Source organism: Mustelus asterias, chromosome 4 (genome assembly GCF_964213995.1).
Source record: "Mustelus asterias chromosome 4, sMusAst1.hap1.1, whole genome shotgun sequence".
NCBI classification, from domain to species: Eukaryota; Metazoa; Chordata; class Chondrichthyes; order Carcharhiniformes; family Triakidae; genus Mustelus; species Mustelus asterias.
Window position 1 is genome coordinate 50283473 of NC_135804.1, and position 23129 is coordinate 50306601.

The window sequence follows — 23129 nt, forward strand, 5'->3', positions numbered from 1 at the left end:
TTACTCGGGTTCCTTGATGCCACACACAATCAAATCCAAGCCAACAAATGTCTTTAGATCTAGGTGGAATTATTTGGGTAGTCTCAAAATGAATCTTCAAATTTGAGGACAGTTGATGTTAACGTTTCAAATCTACTCCAGTCTATTCTGATGACAGATGTTATTTGTGTTTGCAGATATTAGTCATAAGCAGAAAACATTTATTCTCATTTTCAGTAAATATCTTTCTGCGGCAAATAAATGCCATTTCTGAATTTCGAAACCAGAAGCTGCTGTATCAGCAGCTTTATTAGAAATAACTCCAATATATATACATTTCCTTGGTCAATTTATTGCTTTTTTTATAATTTATATTGGAAGTGTCTATGTGAACTTGCCGCATTGTAATTACACTTCCTCCAGCATTGTAACACCTCAATTTTGTCCCTCTCGGATCCTTATCCTGTACTGCAGAAAAACTCTGCCGCTGCAACTCTGCTTCCAAATTGCATTAAATTGAAGACTATATATAATTTTAAAATGGGAGCTGAATTGCATGTACTGATTTAAAATGTTTCCCATCTTTTAAATCCACTTGACCTAAAGACTACACTTGGTCTTGACTACCTGTTTTAAATGCCACAAGAAATTGACTTGGGTTTGCCGGTCCATTCTGAGCACTGGCTTTGTAACTTTAAGAACGGAGTAAAAAACTTTTTCTTTTAAAAAGAAATTTACTTATGTTAATAATGAAGAATGCAGTCAAGTATAATAGTACTATTTTAGACGATAGTATAATGTTTTTCTTTGCACCAATATACATCATAGAATGGGCGGCACGGTAGCACAGTGGTTAGCACTGCTGCTTCACAGCTCCAGGGTCCCGGGTTCGATTCCTGGCTCGGGTCACTGTCTGTGTGGAGTTTGCACATTCTCCTCGTGTCTGCGTGGGTTTCCTCCGGGTGCTCCGGTTTCCTCCCACAGTCCAAAGATGTGCGGGTTAGGTTGATTGGCCAGGTTAAAAAAAATTGCCCCTTAGAGTCCTGGGATGCGTAGGTTAGAGGGATTAGCGGGTAAAATATGTGGGGGTAGGGCCTGGGTGGGATTGTGGTCGGTGCAGACTCGATGGGCCGAATGGCCTCCTTCTGCACTGTAGGGTTTCTATGAATCTACAGTGCAGAAGGAGGCCATTTGGCCCATCGAGCCTGCATCGATAACAATCCCACCCAGATCCCCTCCCCGTAACATGCCATATTTACAGTCCTAATCCCCGACATTAAGGGACAATCATGGTCAATCAACCGAACCAGCACATCTTTGAACTGTGGGAGGAAACCAGAGCACCCGGAGGAAACCCACACAAGCACGGGGAGAATGTGCAAACTCCACACAGACAATGACCCGAGGCCGGAATTGAACCCAGGTCCCTGGCACTGTGAGGCAGCAGTGCTAAATACTGTGCCACCGTGCCGCCCAATACATTATCTTGCTTTGCTCGAAGTCAAACTCTCTAGTGCTGTTAATTTGCTCAGTTACTGTATTACATAAAAACACTGCCTGATCTAAACCTTAGGCTATGATGGTTTATTAAAATCATGTATATATTTGTTAAATAGACTTGCTAATTGATAAATAATTACTTTTACTGTTTTGATAAGCCACTACCTTTGTTTAAAAGCAAACTAAGCTGGATTTCGGAAGCTTGAATATAAATTATGAATTGTCTTTTGGAGGAGATGCTGCATGGCTCCTCAAAATCTTGATGCATTGCATGATAGTATTCGGGTGTGGATTTTTGAAGGGTCTCATTGCTAAATGGAAGTCATTAGATTATTGCCACAAGAACTTGTAATAGGTTAAAAATTGTTAACTACAGAATGTACTGCATATTCTTAATAATATTATCTTAATGCAATAGCAAAATATCACAGATGCTGGAAATCACAAATTTAAAACCGAAAATGCTGAAAACGTTCAGGTCTGGCAACATCTGTGGAGAGAGAACAGTTAATATTTCAGTTCAACTATTTTTCTACAGAACTTTCTGACAATAGACCCTAGATCTGAAATGTTAAATCTGCTTCTCTTTACATAGATGTTGCTAGATCTGCTGAGTATTTCCAGCATTTTCTGTTCACCAAGGAGAGGGGCCATGTTTTGCTCACCAAGGAGAGGGGCCATGTTTTGCTCACCAAGGAGAGGGGCCATGTTTTTGAGGAAGAGAAGGTGTTACAGGCTAATAGGCTGGAGGAAGTAGATGTTCGGAGGGAGGATGTACTAGCAGTTTTGAATAAACTGAAGGTCGATAAGTCCCCTGGGCCTGATGAAATATACCCTAGGATTCTTTGGGAGGCAAGGGATGAGATTGCAGAGCCTTTGGCCTTGATCTTTGGGTCCTCACTGTCTACGGGGATAGTGCCAGAGGACTGGAGAGTGGCGAATATTGTTCCTCTGTTTAAGAAACGGAATAGAAATGACCCTGGTAATTATAGGCCGGTTAGTCTTACTTCGGTGGTTGGTAAGTTGATGGAAAAGGTCCTTAGGGATGGGATTTACGACCATTTAGAAAGATGCGGATTAATCCGGGATGGTCAGCACGGATTCGTGAAGGGCAAGTCATGCCTCATAAATTTGATAGAATTTTTTGAGGAGGTAACTAAGTGTGTTGATGAAGGTAGGGCAGTTGATGTCATATCAAACGCCTTACTAAAATCCATGTATAAGGTCCCCCTTGGTCGGCTTATAATGAAAGTAAGGAGGTGTGGGATAGAGGGAAAGTTGGCCGATTGGATAGGTAACTGGCTATCTGATCAAAATGATGTAGAGATGCCGGCGTTGGACTGGGGTGAACACAGTAAGAAGTCTCACAACACCAGGTTAAAGTCCAACAGGTTTATTTGGTAGCAAATACCATAAGCTTTCAGAGCACTGCTCCTTCGTCAGATGGAGTGGAAATGTGCTCTCAAACAGTGCAAACAGACACAAAATCAAGTTGCAGAATACTGATTAGAATGCGAATCCCTCCAACCAGCCAGGTCTTAAAGGTACAGACAATGTGGGTGGAGGGAACATTAAACACAGGTTAAAGAGATGTGTATTGTCTCCAGACAGAACAGCTAGTGAGACTCTGCAAGCCCAGGAGGCAAGCTGTGGGGGTTACTGATAATATGACATAAATCCAACATCCCGGTTTAGGCCGTCCTCATGTGTGCGGAACTTGGCTACCAGTTTCTGCTCAGCGACTCTGCGCTGTCGTGTGTCATGAAGGCTGCCTTGGAGAACGCTTACCTGAAGATCCAAGGCTGAATGCCCGTGACTGCTGAAGTGCTTCCCCACAGGAAGAGAACAGTCCCTTTCACTGACATAAACTAGAGTTTGATCTGGTTTCAAACACACATTCTGTCCAAATCCAGTTATCTACATGGTGTAAAAATTGCTCTTTCCTCTCCTTACTCTCCTCTTTGAAATTGTATCATCTGACAAAGTTTGACCTTTGATGCACAGTAATAAACAGTTGAACCTTTGTGACTAAGTATCATATTAGGAGGAACAGAATTCCACTGATGCAAGTGGAAATGTGTGAAACTACCACTAATGGGAATTGTTTGCATTCCAGTTAAAGAGAACAATTTCAACAAGTAGTTTTGCTTCCTTTAACTAACTGAGTTCCGGCATGACATTCATAATTTGAGTTTTCCAATACAAATTGTAAAAATATCACAAGGTACTGACTATTGCAATATATTTCACCTCTGGCACTTGAGTCCAGCCCAATCTCTGTTGGTTATGAAAGTACAAAACAATTCCTAGTGGATTTGGTGCAACTGTCTGGGCACAAAATTGGCAAACTCACTGAGACGTTTTACATGAGAAACATTCAGCTTTTAGGTGCAGGAGACTATTGAAATCAATTAGTGGATTGTCCGATGTACTGAGAATTCAAACATTCCCATGCACATAGATTGTGAGGTTCCACAAACCAGCGAAATCAGATTGGCATACACGAAAAAGGAGCATCTGTTACACACACACAGCTGATTCCTGATTGCCAGATTTTCTCGCACAAAAAAATCTAACTCTTCGAACATGAAAACAAAATCAAGGTTGCTTCCTCTTATTTTTGTCTCCCTTCTGTAATCCCCTACCTTCCTTTCCCATAAAGCTTGAAAAATTGAAGATTTGGCCTATTTGTAGATAATCTGTTTCTCTCTCAACAGCCTGACCTGCTGAGTATTTCCAGCATTTTCTGTTTTTATTTAAGATTTAGCCTAAACTCTCTTAAACATTGAGTTCAAGGTGTGGTTTGTACAAAAAAGCAATTCCCTAAATGTGTTAAATTCACCAAATAAGAAGCAAACTTTTCCAATTTTCCAGGCCCAAGAAGCTCAACAAGCTGCAATGGAGCCATTTATCCGCCTCCACTTTTAGCAGCTGTGTTTACCAATTGTCAGTTGTGACTGGCTTTGTATTTTTAACATGAGAGGGCACAAAGAAGTTCTGGTCTATAGGATTGTTGTTATTCTTCTGAGTTTGGCACTTGGGGACATTGTTGGGGTTGTGTAATGGGAGTTTTATTTTGCAGGGAACCATGCTATAATTTATTTAGGATTACTGGATTGTGATTATAGAGTAGCCAAATGAAAATGATTCATTCCATAGCAGTATCATCTATTAACATTCATTATTTTAAAAAATGCTTTGTTTGCTAAACAAGAGCTCCAAAATTCACATTTTGCTGTTTAACAAGTTATATTAGTCCTGTAGTATTTGGGACAACTCCTAAATTCACGAATGAAAAATAAATTAGTTGTGTATATTGTAAGTTCAGTTTGGTATTAATATTATCAGACTTGTAAAAATCTTATTTATTGTTTGTGAATCACAAAGCAAAAATCTAGAGGCTGAAATTCTACCCATCAGTAATTTTGGCTAACAAGCCAGCTTGAATACAATATATAGTTTCTGAGAGGAGAGGTATGGTGGGGGAATTGCAGGGTAAGAAGTTTAACAACACCAGGTTAAAGTCCAACAGGTTTATTTGGTAGCAAAAGCCACACAAGTTTTCGGAGCTCTAAGCCCCTTCTTCACCTGAAGAAGGGGCTTAGAGCTCCGAAAGCTTGTGTGGCTTTTGCTACCAAATAAACCTGTTGGACTTTAACCTGGTGTTGTTAAACTTCTTACTGTGTTTACCCCAGTCCAACGCCGGCATCTCCACATCATGAATTGCAGGGGTCAGGGTTTGATAACATTTTTAACCTGACTCCATTGGCATTTGAGCTGTCAGCCAACTAAACAGCGGGCCAAGAAGTCCAGTGATTAAAAAGATTGGTTAACTTTCTCAAATGTTTAATTACTTCCTCTGCAAGTTATGGACAAATGGTTCAGGAAGCAATTGTAAGATATGTGTCCAGCTCTGCTTCCAGACTTTGGCTCGTAACTTGGAAAGTGACTTATGTTGTTTCTTTCCAAACTAATAGAGTCCCAGAGGCACAAGAGTAGTTACAATTCTTTCTGATGTAACTTTTAAGTCAGTGGGTTATTCGTGAATTAAACCAAACTTGAGTCCTAAGCTATAATTGCATTATAATTTGAGGGTGTTGAGTGTGTAGCTAGTGCATACTAACACTGAAGTGCTCATTCTGATTATGCGCTTAGTTTCATTAGATGCCTCTCCATTTCCGGATAAGAGTTTAATGTACAATTCCCAGCCATCTCTCTTGAAAGACGTGTTGGGCAGAATTTTATGAGAATGATTCCAAGTGTCCAGCTAACGTGAAAATGGGAGAGTTCCTGATCCGTTTTCATGCCCAATCTTACGGACATAGACATTGAAAATATGGGCTAGACAGCTTGTAGCTGCTGCAGGCAGTGGGCTGGGCTTAATTTGCCTGCCACCTGCAGAAGAAGCTATTGCGCATGTGCAGACTTCTGATGCTGCACATGCGCAATTTCAACAGCAGGGGTCTGACCGACAAAGCTCTCAGGTCCCTGCTATTGCTGCAGCCTCACAGACTCTTTCTCCCCCCCCCCCAACCCGGCGATCGTGAGCCAGACACTGCATGGACATCTAGCCCCTGCCGCCGTCTCCTTCCCCCACCACCACCGAGACCAATCAGGCCTCCCCCCACCCCCCCCGGCCCAGATCCAGTCACAATGCTGAGTGGCAGTGGGCCCCCCTCCCTCCATGATCCGATTGCGATGCAGAGTGGCAGCGGGCCTCCACTCCCTTTGCGATTGAGCCATCCCGTGGGCAGTGCCAAGGTGCCTAGTGGGCTTAACCAAGGTGCCACGCTGGCAGTGTCATGGTGCCACAGCCACCCCGGAGGGCCTCAACGGCCTCCGGTTCCACTGGCGAGGCCAACACGACTGTTCCCCGTTCATGGGGAGCAGGTGTTTTCCTCCCCGGAGAGAATCTCTCTCGGCGAGGCCATAAAGGCTAATGAGCCCGGACGATTCAGCGCCTGGCTCGCTAAACAGATGTAAATTAACATTTGAATAAATTATTCGGCCATTTCCGTCGAGAAGCTGACCTCACTGGAATCAGGCTCTCATAAAATCGCGAGAGCCGAGAAATCGGGTGTGGTCCTGATTTCTTGGCTCTGACACGATTTCATCGGCTCGCTCTGCCCATCGATGGGTGGGGCGAGCCAGTAATCTCCCAGCCGTTAAAATTCCTTACTATGCTGCAACATTTGTGTATCACTGAAGAATCATATTATCAATAACATTGCTTGCTACAGATGGCATAAATCATGAGGTCAGATAATGAAACCCATTTGGTGATGATTGAAATTTGTGAAGTATGCTCTTTGCTCTCCTTCAGCCACCTCTTGCCCTCTTCTGGCTCCTTATTGTAGCACAACCCTCCATTGTGGCCTGTCATCTAGCAGCATTGAAGCATCTGCAAGTTCTGCATACAGGAGATGTTTTGGAATATGCCCGTCTTCCACCATTTGTTGTTGACCCATCTGCCAATGGGAACAGTATCCTCCTAGCTACTCTGTCCACACCGCTCATGATTTTGGACATCTCTATTTTATCTTCTCTCAATCTTCCCAATTCTAAGGAGTTCAAATCCCAGCATCTCAAACCTATCCACCTAACTGAATTCCCTCATCTTTTCAGCACCTTCTCTTATAATTTTGTATCCTTTCTAAAGTGTGATGCCCAGAATTTGACGCGTTCTTATTATTCATTCATGAGGTGCTGGCAAGGTTAGCATTTATTGTCCATCCCTAATTGCCCCTTGAACTGAGTGTTTCGCTGGGCCATTTCAGACTGGTCTGGAGTCACATAGGCCAGACTGGATAAGAACAGCAGATTTCTTTCCCTAAAAGGACATTAGTGGACTAGATACGTTTGTACAAAAATCGACAATGGTTTCATGATCATCATTGTACCTTTAATCCCAGATTTTTTTTTTATTGAATTCAAATTTCACCATTTCCTGTGGTGGATTTCAAACCTGAGTCCCTAGAGTGTTATCCTGGGACTCTGGATTACTAGTCCAGTGAACAACGCCATTTCCTCCCTTGAATATATTGGGGCTGAAACAGTGTTTTATCAAGTGCATCATAACTTCCTTAGTTTTATACTTTACCTCTATTCATAAACCTCAGAATCTAGTATGTGTTTTTAACTGTGATCTCAACCTGCCCTACCAAATTTAATGAATTACACATGTATCCACAGCTCTCTCTGTTCCTACACCCCCTTTAGAATTGTATCCTTTATTTTGCATTGCCTCTCTTCCTTCCTATAAATATTAATCACTTTGCGCTTCTCTGTGTTAAATTTTATTTGCTACATACCCCCAATATTACCAGCTTTTCTACATCCTCCTAACATCTATCACTATCTTCCTCAAAGTTTATTCCTCTTCTAAGTTTTGTTTCATCTTCACCCCCACGTCTATGAAAAATTGGATGATTATGGCCAGGGTCTCTCAATTTCCACCCTCGCTTCCCTCACCATCTTTGGATGCACCCCATCCAGACATGATTAATTATCTACTTGAAGGTAAAGGCTAGACTGTCTGGATGGCAGGTTTCCTTCCTGGAAAGGAATTGGTGAACCACTTAGATTTTCAAGATAATCTTTAAAGCTTTTGGCCACTCCACTTAGTGATGTCAGCTTTTTATTTCCATATATTTTTAACCAAATTATAATTCTGAAAGCAACATGTGAATTTGATCTCTCATCCTCCAGATTATTAGCTCAGGCCTCAGTCCAATAACATAATCACTGTTATATTTCACAAAGCCCATTGATGAAGGATAAAACTGCACCAAATCTTTACTCAATCTTAACATTTATTTAGAATGAAACATTACAAACATACACCTCCTAATTCAACTACACCCCAGTTTCAGTGTGTCTCTTTATATCTGCTCAAGTTAAACCCCAAATTAATGCCTTCCATCTGCATGTAATTATATTCTGTTCGATATATACACAAGTAAAATGTATTTGCTGCAAATAGAATTGTAGAATGGTTACAGTAAAGATGAAGGACAACCCATCCTGTCCATGCCAGTCTCTAAGTTACTCAGCCAATCCCATTCCCCTGTCTTTTCACTGCAACGCTGCAGACTTTTTGCTCGTAGATAATTATCCAATTTCCTTCTGAAATTGAATTTTCCTCCACTACGCTCACAGGCAGTGTATTCCTCTTCTTAACTACTCAGTGTTTTTTAAAAAGTGTTTTGCCATTCACCTTAAATCCTCTAGTTCTCTCCCCTTTTGCCAGTGGGAACAGTTTTTCTCTCCCTGCTCTGACCAGTCCCCTCATAATTTTTGAATACCTGTATCAAATTTCCTCCCAGCCTTCTCTGTGGAGAACAGCCCCAACGTCCCCAATCTGTCTGCGTGACGGAAGTCTCATCCCTAGATAATTAATTTAGTGCCTGGCTTATCAAGTTGCACAAATGTGTGCAGGCGATTAAAAGTTTTACCTCTCATCACTCTCAGGAAAGTGGGCACCATGATGTCTTCATCTATTTTGTTCGCCAGCGCAAAATAATCAAAACGCTCAGTATAGAGCTCCACTGCTCCATATTCTCATCAAAAGCTCCAACAATGCCAAAAGCTCCCACCATTTTTACTCATGCAGGTTTCCTGTATGTGTATTTTGCAATCACAGTATTAATTTGAACTTCAGTCTGTCATTTACTACAGCCAGCTCGAGAATCTGTTTTTCAGAGTATCTTTTAATTATGTCCATACTAGCCAACTGATTTTCCCCGTAAACAACAATGTGGCGTGCATGTGTGAGAAGTTTCCCTTTTTCGGACTTTGCTTAAACAACAACTTTCGAGTGATATAGCAAGCGAATGTCTATTATCCTCAATGCCAGTTTTGTTGTGTATTTAATGACACTCAGAAACACTCGATAAACAAACGTAACTTTATTGCAGTGTGTTCTCTCTCGTACCTATTGCTTCTCTGTTTTCCACACAACATTGCATTGAATCACTTTCTAGCATGTATTGCTATAGCAGGGCTCTCTGGTGAGTCAAAAGGGACAAATATGTAACATTTGCTCTCTTAACTTTTTCATCATTCATGGAGCTCTGGCTTACTTTGTTGTAGCTTTCCTGGTTTTGGGAACGTACCTCGAATGATCTCTTATCCATTGTTCAATTAAATTTTGCCTACCAATCTTTGATTCCAATTTTACCTGAACCAGATCTGCTTTCAACCCATTGAAATTAGTCCTCCCCCAATTAAAAAGTGACTTGGTACTTATGCCCAATAAACTTTTAACTGAACCCTGAATTTTAATGTGGTTTAAAAACTAATCTGGAAATAAAAAATTGGAATCAGTTTTTTTTTTAAATGACCACAAAGCTTTAAAGTTTAAAGTTTATTTATTAGTGTCACAAGTAGGTTTACACTAACACTGCAATGAAGACACTGTGAAAATCCCCTAGTCACCACACTCCAGCGCCTGTTCGGATACACTGAGGGAGAATTTAGCATGATCAATGCACCCAACCAGCACGTCTTTCAGACTGTGAAAGGAAACCGGAGCACCCGAAAGAAACAGGGAGAACGCACAGAGTATGCACAAACAGTGACCCAAGCCAGGAATCTTACCTGGTTCCCTGGTGCTGTGAGGCAGCAGTGCTAGCCACTGTGCCACCACGCCACTCCAGTTTTTAAAAAAATGACCACAAAGCTTTAAGGTTATCAGATTCATAACAAGGGCACTGGTGTAACAATGTTATGAAAGAGGCATTGTCCCCAAATAGACTGATGCAGTCTGTGATAGTAATAATCTAAATTCTCAACTTGATGATCTGAACGTATACTTGAATCATTTGAAGTTCAATCAAATGGGAAATCAGCTAAAGGTTTAACTGTGATGTATGTGACTTTAATTCAATTTCAGATCTGAGATTGATGGGATAAAATGTCTACAATTAGCTAGCATGGTATCCACACACAATGGCATCACAAGTTTAAAACCTAACATTAGTTATTTTAAATATTGTCGTCAAATATCAATGTCAAACACACTAATACCCATGTTTTAATTACTTATGATTTTAAAATAATTTTGGTTATAGTTGACAATCCTTAATGGCTCTTCTAATATCCAGAAAACTTTGGGGACATTTTAGTGCAGTGAACCACGCCCTTTTATCTTTGGGACCAGGTTTGAAACCAGTCCAGACTGATGTGATGCAAGTTTCTTTTTATTGCTGTAATTTGAATGGACTTTGCAACATTATGGTGTGAATGACTGATTCGTATAGATATTATTTTTAATGTATTTTAACCAGTATCACAGCGATAGTGCAAAGCTGAACTATGTCTTTTTGCATTCAGGGGATGTGGGCATCACTTTTATTGCCCATCTCTAATTGCCCTTGAAATGAGTGGTCCTTCCTTTTGTGGAATTGGAGATATGACATAGAATCATTGAATCCTACAGTGCAGAAGAAGGCCATTTGGCCTATTGAGTCTGTACTGACCACAATTCCACCTAGGCCCTATCCCCATAACCCCATGTATTTACCCTAGCTAGTCCTCCTGTCACTAAGGGGCAATTTAGCATGGCCAATTCACATAACCCGCACATCTTTGGAGGAAACCAGAGCACCCGGAGGAAACCCATGCAGACAGAGGGAGAATGTGCAAATTCCACACGGATAATCACCTGAGGTTGGAATTGAACCCGGGTCCCTGGTACTGTGAGGCACCGGTGCTAACCACTGTGCCACCGTGACGTCCGTAGGGTATATTGATTAATTAATCATTTGCCAGCTGATATCATCTTTACCCAACAACTACATGCAGTGCAATTCAGTGGACGGGGCCTATTCCTCCTGGAGAGGCATAGCGCTAAGCGGGCCAATGAGCATGCGTTGATCTATCATCGGCCTGTCTGCCGGCTTCCCGATTTGCTGGCCAGTTTGATCGCTGGCCGTATGACACCTGCCCACCGCGCACCCCCCCCCCCCCCCCCCCCCCACCTCGTGGCTCGATCGCTGGTCTTCCAGACATGTACGGGCCCCTGACCCCTTTCCCACTGCCCCAATCACTGGCTGCCTTCCCTCCTCCATCGATCCCGACTGTAGAGTGGAGCGGGACTGCCCCCCCACCAATCGCCCCAGAGTCCCTGCCCTCTTGGCCCATGCCTGGTGGCAGTGCCAAGGTTTTCCCTGAGCATTGGCACTTTGCCCCATTTGCAAAGTGGGCCAAGGCTGGCATTGGCACCTTGGCAGTGGTGTCGGGCCACCAGCTGCCCACGAATGGGGAGCTATACTAAACTCTGCTGGAGCGAACCACTCCTGGCAGGGGGGAGAGGCTCGCAGGCCCGTAGACTTCATTCCTGAGCCCCCTAATGATATTCAAAATATATTTAAATGAGAGGCTGCATAGATTAGGCAGCTCTGCACTGATTTCCAGCACGGAGTTGAAGGCGCGGGAAATCTGGCGCTGGGAGATGCGTGGAGGCCTGGACGCCCAGCGCGAATTGGCTGCCACTAGAGTCTTCCAGCCTGTTGCGCTGAAAAAGCAGATGGGAGAATTGCCCCCAGTACTTTTGTAACGGAATCTTTCCGTCTCTCTAGGCTATACCATCAACAAATATTTCCATTCTACTGTCACTGCCTAACTGTCTTCTGTTTCATTTTAGAACACCAGAACATTACCAAAATGGTGATGTGAAATTGTCCGGTAGTAAGCTAGAGGATGATTCTTTGCCTACAATTTCTTCTCATCTTCAGCAAGCCAAGGTAAAGAAGACTTTGCAGGTAAAGGAGTTTGATGTACAGAATTTAAAATACATGTATTTAAGAATTCAGGTGCACCTGAAGCACCTCCTTTCCAAATTGAAGGTGCTACATTTAAGATAATAATTGAAGGGACAAATCATTAGGACATACATGGGAATATCAATAATTGATATTTAATCAGTTCATGATCTCAGCTGCAGGTTGCTAAGTAAAAGTGATACATTCAATTTGAAGTCGGGAAAACTAACTCTACACAACTTAATTGGTCAAGTCATAAATATGAAACCTTTTCTTATTTATTCCTGGGATGTGAGTAACATTGGCAAGGCCTAATTGTTGAGAGGTGATGGTGAACTGCCTCCTTGAACTACTGCAGACCATATTTCTAGGTGCACCCACAAAGCTGGAGTGTTCTCGTAACAGTAAAAGAATGGTGATGTAGTTCCAAGTCAGGATGGTGTGTGACTTGGAGGGGAATTTCTGTGCTGTTCCTGTGCATCAGCGGTGGTAGATAGGTTTAGCCAGCACTGAGAATTGTGAAGTTTCAGGGCACAAGAGGCCTGAGAATTGTTTTGTTGGGCTCTAAGCTAAGCGTTGATGATTTTTCTATATTTCAAAAGCAGAAGTTAATAGAATTACATATCTTAGTCACAATCAAAATGGCAGCCTTCCATCTCATAGTTCTGTTGTTTGCGTTGTGGCGGACATTCCTATGTTAGGCATCGTCTGTCTGGCTCAGGAGTCTCACTATCGTATGACAGTCTCTGCCACATTTGCTGCAAAGGAGGTCACTGGGCTGAGAAAGTGCAGAATTCACAGGCCTCTGTTTTCTCTGCGCACACTTCTCGTACAGTTTAGCTTTTCATTTCTGCTCATCTCTTCAAATGCCCTTCTAAGCAGTCAGCCTCCAGAGGTCGTGGCCATCAGCAACTGTCTCCCAGTTATCAATGTCAATGTCTGCCATCTTCAAATTTCACTTGCAGATTTTTTTACTGTTTACTCCATTCTTAAAGTTACAAAGCCAGTGCACAGAGCAGACCAGGCAAACCCTTAAAGCAGCTCCTTGCTTGCTCCAAAAGCAACTCAAATTGAATCCATTTCATAGTCCCCACAAGAGGGATAAACAAGATCCAAGCTGACAAGAAAAGGCTTGCTCCTGATCTTGGGTTTGATCTGACACTTGACTTAGCCAAAAGGCCAAGAGACGCACCCCTGCCACATGATCTTGCCTGCCAGGTAACCCCTCACTTGATCTTAGCCAAAAGGCCACAAAGCAATTTTTTTCCCCTCCATTCTTAAAATTCCAAAGCCAGTGTGCGGAGTGGATTGAGCTAAACCCAAATCCATCTCCTTGCTTCCTTCAAAAACCAAATTCAAATTGAATCCAATTCATGACCCCCACAAGAGGGACAAACAAGATCCAAGCTGACAAGTTAAGGCATTGCACCTGATCTTGCACTTGACTTAGCCAAAAGGTCAAGAAACAATATCCTTGTAGCGGCGATATGAATATCCAATAAATCGTGTCCCAGTGGCCAATTCCGTGTTGTAGTTTCATCAGGTTGACACCTCATTTTTAGGCATGCTTGTTTTGCTCCTGACATGCTCTCCTGTGCTCTTCATTGAACCAGGGTTAATCCCTTGGTTTGATGGTAATAGCAGAATGGGGAATATGCCGAGCCATGAGGTTACAGATTGATATAAACCATATCTTGAATAGTATTCAACCACAATGGTAACTCAGTTACACATCAGTGATATTAAAAATTGAAATTATGCATGCAAAACAATAACCTTTTCTGCATTCAAACAACAATCCCATTTGCGTCATACTGACCTGATCTAAGTTTGCTGAAAGAGACCTGTGGTACTTTTTTTTTCTTGCATTGAGTAGTATAATTGGGAGTTGAATAAGATTAGCTTGGACTATATTAGTTCTAAATTGATGATGATGCTTGATTTGATGTAACAGACTCTATGGCAACCATAATTATGACTTATTTTATCAATCGCCCACTGTTTTATTATCTATCTTCAGCAATATTTATTTCAGTTGGGGGGGGGGGGGAGGTGGACGAAGCTAGCTGGTTGGAATTTTGCTTTTTGTGACTATATTGGAAGTTATTAGTTTTAACGGTAAGCAGCAAAATATTCATTCAGTAAGTATCCATGAAGCAGCTGCTTTGCTGCAGCATTATAACTATAGAGTGATATGCTCAATGCTGTAAGGTTCATGGCCAATAAATTCCTGTTCCTTATACAACATCACAGGAATTATTGAAATGATTTCAAATCGGCTTGGCGGTTCAAGAATCAGTGTTTTATAAAGTAGGTCTGATATGGTATTTTTAAGAATATGTTATAAAATAGTGTTTGTTTTGCATGCGAGCACCTCTGTCCCATTTCTAACTGCAGTGTACATCTCCTTTGGGCAGCTTTTAAATTGGTTTAAAATCATAGGTAACTGTTACTAATCTTTCTGTAATTAAAGAAAAAGAAGAGAATACACAAAGTTCCTGCAGACATAATTAATGACAAGTCATCGCCCAGCACCATTAAGTTGCCATCTGTTCCTCCTCTATCAGAACCAGGTAAGGATTAGTTTGTAAATGACATGAAAACCTTTAAAGCAACTTTGTGCTTTTTTGGGAAATGCATATGATAGACTTAAGGATTTGTGAACTATTGGACATATGTGGGGGTAGGGCCTGGGTGGGATTGTGGTCGGTGCAGACTCGATGGGCCAAATGGCCTCCTTCTGCACTGTAGGGATTCTATAATTCTATACATTCCCAACAGCCCAATTTTCTAAACTTTAATGTTTATTATAATTTGAAGGTGTGTTAATATCAGTAGGGAAAACCTTTGCCATTAGTGTCAACATGCCACAATGAAATTAATGTAAATGTTGTGATTTGTTTTAATTAATACAGATACCTAACTCATCATGTCTCATATAGAATCACAGAATTGTTACAGTGCAGAAGGAGGCCATTTGGCCCATTGTGTCTGCACTGGCTCTCCAAGCTAGCATTATGGCTTCGTGCCATTCCCCTGCCTTGTCCCTGTATCTCTGCATATTGTTTCTGTTCAAGTAATCATCTTATGCCCTCTTGAATGTCTTGATTGAGCCCGCCTCCACCACATTTACAGGCAGTGCATTCCAGACCCAAACCACTTGTGTGAAAAAGTTTTTACCTTTATACTGTGTATCAGTGTATTTTACCTGGTATATAAAGACATTATGATTATTTATAATATCCAGCCATATGAGCCAGAAGGTCTTATTTCATTTCCTCCTTGTGCTAATTTGCTAGGTTTCAGCTGAGTTACCATCCATTGGCCTTTACCTGCTTGGGTAAAGGAGGGGAAAATCTGACCATGATTTCTATCTCGTGATCTCTGCTGGAAAATGGATGTCAATGAGAGGAGAATTCTATTTAATTATGATATTCTCTATGATCAAACAGTCTACTGATATTTTCTGAGTTCACTATATGAGGAATGATCATTTGGACAAGTTACTGGAGGGTTACTAGCACCAATAGCACTGGTGCCTTAGTAAAAGTCAATATTTTCAGAAGTGGAGGGGGAAAACAACAGCAGTTAAAAAATATTGTATTTCAAATGTTAGAATTTTTGCATATACAAGAAAACTTTGGGAGTGATCTTACCATTGTGCCCCGATGAACGGAGCGAGCCAGCAAGATCACGAGAGAACCGAGAATTCAAGTTCGCGCCTGATCTCTCATCTCTCGCGTCCTTACCAGTAGCAGATATCTGACATGATCAACCCACGCCCATTTTCGGCATGAGGCTGAATAATTTATTTAAATTATTTAAATCTAAATTTACATTGAATTAATGAGCCCGGGACGTTATCATCCGGGTTCACTGGCCTCTGTGGCTTCACCTGGAGAGGTTCTCTCCAGTGAGAATTACAACTGGTCCCCAGCAATGGGGACTAATTGTGATGGCCTCACCAGTAGAACCGGAGGTCATTGAGGCCTCCTTGGGTCAGAAGCAAGGGGGGGGGTGCCCCTTTGGCAGTGCCAGCTTGGCATCCTGGCACTGCCCATTGGACAGTGCCACGGGTGCGGGGTCAGTGCGGGTGGGGGTAGGGCCTACTGGGGGGGCAGACTGTGGGGGGCCAATTGAGGGTGGGGGGATGACCCGCTGTGCACTCTGCACTAGTGATCAGTGGAGAGGGAGGGCCCACTGCCACTCTGAACTAGGGAGCATGGGGGGGGGGCGCAATCAGGGCTGGCCGTGGGGCGGGGGGGGGGGGGGGGGCGCAATCAGGGCTGGCCGTGGGGCGGGGGGTTGGGCCGGCAATTGCGGAGGAGGGGGGAATCATTCCGGTGAGTGGGGGAGGTCCCAATAGGCCCCAGGCCCCTGTGGTAGCTTTTGATGAGGGGAGGGGCTGTGTGACAGGTCTCTGCTGCACGTGCACCATGACACCGTCTGCTGCTCTCAGCCAGCATTCTGGCAACTTAGGCCCCACCCCCTCCCTTTACAGGCGAGAAATCATTTCTGCTGTTTTTTCATGCACTGAGTGCATAAAATAGCAGATTGAAAATTGCTCAACAAGCGAATCTGAAACTCTTCCATTTTCACACCCATCCTGTACTTAGAATTGTTTTGGTAAGATTGCCCCCTTAGTGACCAAATTGTGATAAGCATGGAAAAATCAAGCTAACTTGAGCTTATAACACTTTTTAAACTTGCCTTGTTCCATGTTCACTTTTTGGTTGCACTACTTATTTAATCTTAACCTTGTAGTCAAGTTAACATTAAAGCAGTCAGCCAAACTAATCCAAAACATTGGGTGGGATTTTACAGTCTCGCTCATCCGGAAACCATAAAATCCCCCCCCCCCCCCCCCCGAGGTCAACGGACATTTCCATTGGTCCGCCCCTCGCCTGCTCCAATTCGCATGGCAGTAACATTTACCTACGGACGGTAACATTCTGGCCATTATGTTCAAATTAAACCTTTGTCCTGTGCAACATATTTTCCATAAATTCAAGAAAAGCTAAATATAATTAAGATCACTCAAATAGCTGCATAAGACTAGATGACATTATAAATACATATGCTAATAAATGCCAATATCAGAACTGCCAAAGTTTGCTTTCAATATATGTGTTCCCATTGTGTGTTTTGGGGAAACTGCCTATGACAGATTGTCTATCTGCTTTATTATCCCATTACCCCCTTTATTATTCTCATTATGTGTGTCTGATGCATTATGGGTATATCTCACAGGACAAGATCATAAATGCAGCAATCCTCTCAAAAGCAGAGTCCCCAAGTTTGTTTGCACCATCAACAGAGATAGCTTCATTAGCTCAGGCTCATCCACAGGATGGAAGACAATGACTAGAAATTTCCACTCCAGTTATTCTCAAACGGGTTTGGTGACTGGAGCAGAAAACCTCACGAGAGGCCCAAATTGAGTTTGACATCAACAGGAAATTTCATTGCGATTGTCCCTGCCCTTCCCACCAGTGAAATAACGGGAATCCTGACGTTCAATATCGGAATCACCATTGTAATAAACTTTCATGTCATTATCAGGCCTCCATGCCTGATCATTCCCCTCCCCCATTAGATAATCCATTCACATCGGTGTGAGGGCATAGCAGCTTGAATTACAACTGGTTTCCCACAGCATGCACCTGACAGACAGACTTGCTGGAGAAGCTCAGGTTAATGCATCACTCTGGGGGGGTGGGGGAAAAGAGGGTCATGACCAAGCACAGGGGACAGTGTGGGGGTGGGGGGGGTTCCATATTGATGTTTTAAAAAACTAAGTTGTTAATGAGGCAGGCTCAATCAGAGCCTACCCTGCCAGCGTGACATATTGGGACCTGCCCCTTGAACTTCTATGCACCAAGTTCCTAGCAATATGGTGGAGAAAGGGGCTTTTCCCACCTGCTGCCCCACACTGCACAAAAAAAGTAAAGTTCCACCCAATGTGTTTGCACTAAAAAGGATACAAGAGACTCAGAAGGATGTTGCCAGGACTGGAAAATTGCAGCTACAAGGAAAGCTGGAGTATTTTGGTTCAAACAGAGGGGATTGAGTTATTTGATTTGCACAATGTTGTGCGGGGCCTGGATAGAGTGGATGGGAAGGATACATTTCCCTGAGCAAAGATCAGTGACTAGGGGGTATAGATCTAATGTGATTGGTGGAAGGATTAGAGGAGAGATGAGGAAATATATTTTATCTAAACAGTGGTAGGGGTCTGAAATTTACTGTCTAAAAGGATAGGCAGAAACCCTCAACTCATTTAAAATGTGTCTGGATAGGTACCTGAACTCCTTTAACTTCCAGAGCTACGGACCAAGTGCTGAAAATGGGGTTAGTCTGGGGGCTCAGTTTTTGGCTAGTGTAGACATGATGGGGCATAGTTGCCTCCTTTGTGCCATTGATTTTTCTAAACATCTGGAAAGGAGGAATGTCGGGAGAGGGAGCGGGCTAGCAGCACGTGAATTGCTCCTTTAGAGTGTCAGCATAGATATGGTGGGCCGAATGGCCGCCTTCTGTGCAGTAACTATTCTATGATTCCGTACTTGAGGACTTTCTGGGATGGTGAGATTGCCAGATGACCAGTGGAACATTCAAAGCTGCTTGAAAGTATAACATGAAGGGCCTGAACATCAATTTAGCACCAAGGAGTTACTAGCCGATAAAGGAGGGCAATGCCGTCCACTATCACAATGGACTGCTGGCTGCAGCAGCTTGGCAATAGAGGTCAACGTCAAAAACAACTACCCACAATGACTCCTGATAGCTTCATGTGCTTCACTTGTGGGAGAACCTGCTCTCTAGGATTGGACTCTAAATCACCAGCAAAGGTGTGCCATATGAAGGCATTCCGTCTGAAATAGATTGTTTGCTGCACGTCTGTCATCTTTTGTGGATGGAAGTATGCCAATGAGGGGAAATCTTCATTCTTCTGTTATCACTTAATAATCCTCATCAGCTGCCTCTAATGCTGATCTCAACAGAGGCTGCTAAGAGGGTTACAAGAAGTGTGTGCCTTCTGTTTTCGCTCGTATCATTGACGTCAGGAAAATATTTTGGCTAGCTCTCTCGGGTCTGTGGTAAGCTCTAGTGTAGTTGGGAATGGATATTGTTACGATCCCTGTAAAGCCTGATAACTTTAAAAAGAGATATGAATTTCCCAGTGACCAATGCAAAGAATAACCTGACACTGTTTCAGGTTTTGGGACTTTTATTGTAACAAACAAACTAAAGCCAACATCAGCTGATACCTGGTAGGCAACCAATACAGTAAACCACAGAAAGGTATTCCCCATTAACTACTCAATACCACATTGATACATTACATTGCACTCTCAGAAGAGATGTAGCCATGTATATAGTGTTCCAAGCACATCTTCGATTTAACAAGAGCTCTTCTCTCTACAAGACCAGGGTGAATTTTTCAGTGTCCTTTTTAACAAAGTCCCTTCACTCAACCTTTTTTGCATAATCAAATAACAAGGCACCATATAGGAACTCCTTGATCATTAATTCTCTACAAGCTCAGCTTTTCAAACAGGAAATCCTTTCTCGCCGACACTCCACTTGGTGGTGAACCCAAAAACAATCTTTTCCTTCTGCTTGGTACAGCTGCACCTGTTTTTGGTTGTCTTCCCCAAATCTCCCTATCTGACTGACTCTGAGTCTGTGTACAACAAGACCAACTGTTTCCTCCTCCTTCATGTCCCGGTTTAGAACTTGCACCTTACTTTCAATAGTATTTGACCTGGGTCCTGCCCCCCGCCAGGTCACATGGGCTTGTCTCCAAGCAGACTTTGTATGAGGTATCATTCCCCTCTCCAGACTGCTTCATTTTACCTTGAATTAAAGGAGATAGTTTAAAACATCTTCGAAAGTTTCACATTCACAACCGAATACAGAGTATGGAGAGGCGACAAAGGTGCACCACTGAACTGATAACTTTGTTGGTCAAGCGCAATGTGATTTAAATCTTAAATCCACACAACTGGGAGGACTGAGGAAGGCAAGGAGCAACAATACTTCAACATAATAAGCATTCAATAGCATAATCTGGAGACTCTCAACTATCTGGAGGCTGAAATTGGTCTAGAGCAGAGTGAGTGATTGTGAATTTCAACAGTTCATGTTAACCAACCCAATGAGAAAGAAAACGAGACAAGTGTCAATCAGACTCAGTTTCATTCCTTTGCTTTATATTATGTGTGATAGGGAAGGTTCCCTCTCTATTATGGCAGATGAACAAGACTTAATTGCCCAAATTAAATTAAGGTAAAATAGCTTTGAAGAGTGGGCTGGATGATAGTTAATTGCTGCTGTAGAATGCAAGTTTGATGATAGAAGTTCACAATGAAATAATAGAAAATTATGAAATTGGACATTTTGTGCAAGATTGAGTTGTTACTATCTTTTCTGGTGTTTCAGTTTTGTTTTGCCATTATTGCCTAAATGTTTGCCTGTAATCTCGCCTCCTGTTTCCCATCTGCACCTCTGGAGCCTTTTGAGCTGAGAGGGGAATAAAGTTAAAGAAATACTTTTCTACAACCTAACTTCAGTGTCTATCCAAGCTCAGATGACAATGGTAACTACGGAGAGGTTAGATATAAAAATTGAATTTCATGAGCCGGACCAGGAAATGAAAAAAAAAGCAGCTGTGAGGCTGAGCATGGTGGCACAGTGGTTAGGACTGCTGCCTCGCAGCGCCAGGGACCCGGGTTCAATTCTCGGCTTGGGTCACTGTGTGGAGTTTGCACCTTCTCCCTGTGTCTGCTTGGGTTTCCTCTGGATGCTCCAGTTTCCCCCCATAGTCCAAAGATGTGCTGGTTAGGTGCATTGACCTGAACAGGTGCCGAAGTGTGGCGACTAGGGGATATTCACAGTAACTTCATTGCAGTGTGAATGTAAGCCTATTTGTGACTAATAAATAAACTATAACTTTAGAACAGTTCCAAATATTCAAAGTTTCATATCATTTATCTATGCAGTTGTTTAGCATTTTAAGAACTACAGTAATAAGTAGTTTCACTAATTTCTGTAATGACTAGTGTTACTCTAATTATATAACTCCACTTTCTTGTTTCATCCCACAGATCATGCTGTTGCTTTCCAGAGTGCAATGATCCCTATCCCAGCTTTCCCACCAAGGGCTACTCTGCCTCCCTTAATGCTAAATGGCATTAACCACGTGCAGGCCGCAGGCCCTCCAGCTGAGTATCATTCCGATTCTGCGGAGTCCATGGATGAAATCCCAGTGATCCAGACAAGACTTGGCAGTGCAGCAATGGTTGACTACACCAACACAAACCTTCACAGCACAATGAGCAACCTTGGAAATTCCCTTCAGAGTCTGATTCCCAAACCACAGCACCATGGTGAAGGACCAAAGCCATTCTCTCCAGTGCAACCAAATATTAGGAAGAACTCTAAAAGATTTGCGAGCTTGGATCCAAAAATCGAACTGGTTCAGAAGGTTCCACCTGTGTATGTTAGTCACAGCAGTGGTGAATTTCCATTACCAGAATTATTGCAAAGTCCTCGAACTAAAATAGACCATTCTGAGTCTGGAAAAAGGAAGCTGTCCAGTAAAAAGTACCCAGATTTGCCTGTGTTCTTTCTCCATACCAGGGATAACTTGGACTCAAGAACAAACACAACATCAGCGTGAATCTTAGGATCTGCTTTTAATTATTGAAATGCTCAATTGCTTTCAACCCATAAGTATTAAAACTGGGCTCCTAGCCTTCATCCAGTTTTGGGGTATGAAGAAAGTGAGCCGATTGCAGCCACAAGAAGAGGTACTTGATGCTAAGAGTTTCTATCCATTGTGGCTTAACTTTTGGCACATCATTGGGATTTGAACATTTAATCAGTATTTTTTCCTTTTTTATATATACATATATAAATGAGGGTTGATATGTTCTGTGAAAATATCCCTCTTGCAGAGGTTTTAGTATATTTTTGTTTTGTTATTTTTATATAAATTCTCTTTGGCACTAAATATAAATCATTCGGCCAATCCAGAAATGAAACTATGTTTCTCAGGGACAGTTTCAATGCAATGTTTTGGACATGTTACATCATTTTTTTAAAAATTCTGGCTACCATTTAATTTATGTAACTTTGTGTGATGGGAGGCTGTAACAATCTGGAAAAAGTTTGTAAACTTGTAATGTAATGGAGATCCTTTAAATAGATTTCCTGGAAACATATAATTTGCTGTTTGTGGCCTTAAAATTCTTTTACAGGTAGTCTGATATTAAACTTTCATTGTGTCCAGTTTGTTAAAATGTTACTCGATGGTTTATTCTCTTAAATACCAATCACCCTATAGATGTAATTTCTGTTTAATCTTTTCAAGACCGCAGTACTATTTCTGTACTGAAATAAAGCACTTTAAGTTGCACAGTTTTTAAAAGTTTATTCAGATATTACTATCGGATATCTGCATTACTAAAATGGTATATCACAGATTTTCACAACATGGATTGCACCTACTGTCTTCCTCTATGCTTTCCGCAGTGTGTGAAATTAATTATTGGGAAGACTGAAGCAATTGTCTTCAGTCCTGCCACAAACACTGTTCCCTAGTCACAAGTCTATTCCTCTCCCTGGCAACTGCTTGAGACTGAGCCAGACTGTTCACAACCTTGCTGTCCTATTTGACTCTAAGCTGAGCTTCTGACCCCATATTCTCTCCATCAACAGGACTGTCTACTTTTGTCCCCATAAGGTGGCCAGTCTCGACTGTTGCCTCATCTCACCTACTGCTGAACTCCTGAAAGCCCTTATTGCCACTAGCTTCAAACATCCCACTGTTCTGGCCAATTTCTTACTTTGCAGCTGCCATAAACTTAAGCTTATCCAAAACAC

At 42.3% G+C, this 23129-nt stretch overlaps 1 protein-coding gene across 4 annotated transcripts in view; it reads left to right on the plus strand.

The window, feature by feature from the left end:
• zdhhc1 (zDHHC palmitoyltransferase 1) overlaps positions 1 to 22667 on the plus strand; it is a 63513-nt gene extending 40846 nt beyond the window's left edge. For 2 of the 4 annotated variants that reach the window (XM_078210995.1, XM_078210994.1), the window contains exons 9-11: positions 12125 to 12242; positions 14716 to 14815; positions 21350 to 22667. In XM_078210995.1, the coding sequence (XP_078067121.1) occupies positions 12125 to 12242; positions 14716 to 14815; positions 21350 to 21924 (793 nt within the window). In that variant the 3' untranslated portion in view covers positions 21925 to 22667. The remainder of the gene's footprint in view (positions 1 to 12124; positions 12243 to 14715; positions 14816 to 21349) is intronic. The other 2 variants (XM_078210996.1, XM_078210997.1) reach the window with 1 other exon arrangement.
• Positions 22668 to 23129: the final 462 nt, after the last annotated feature.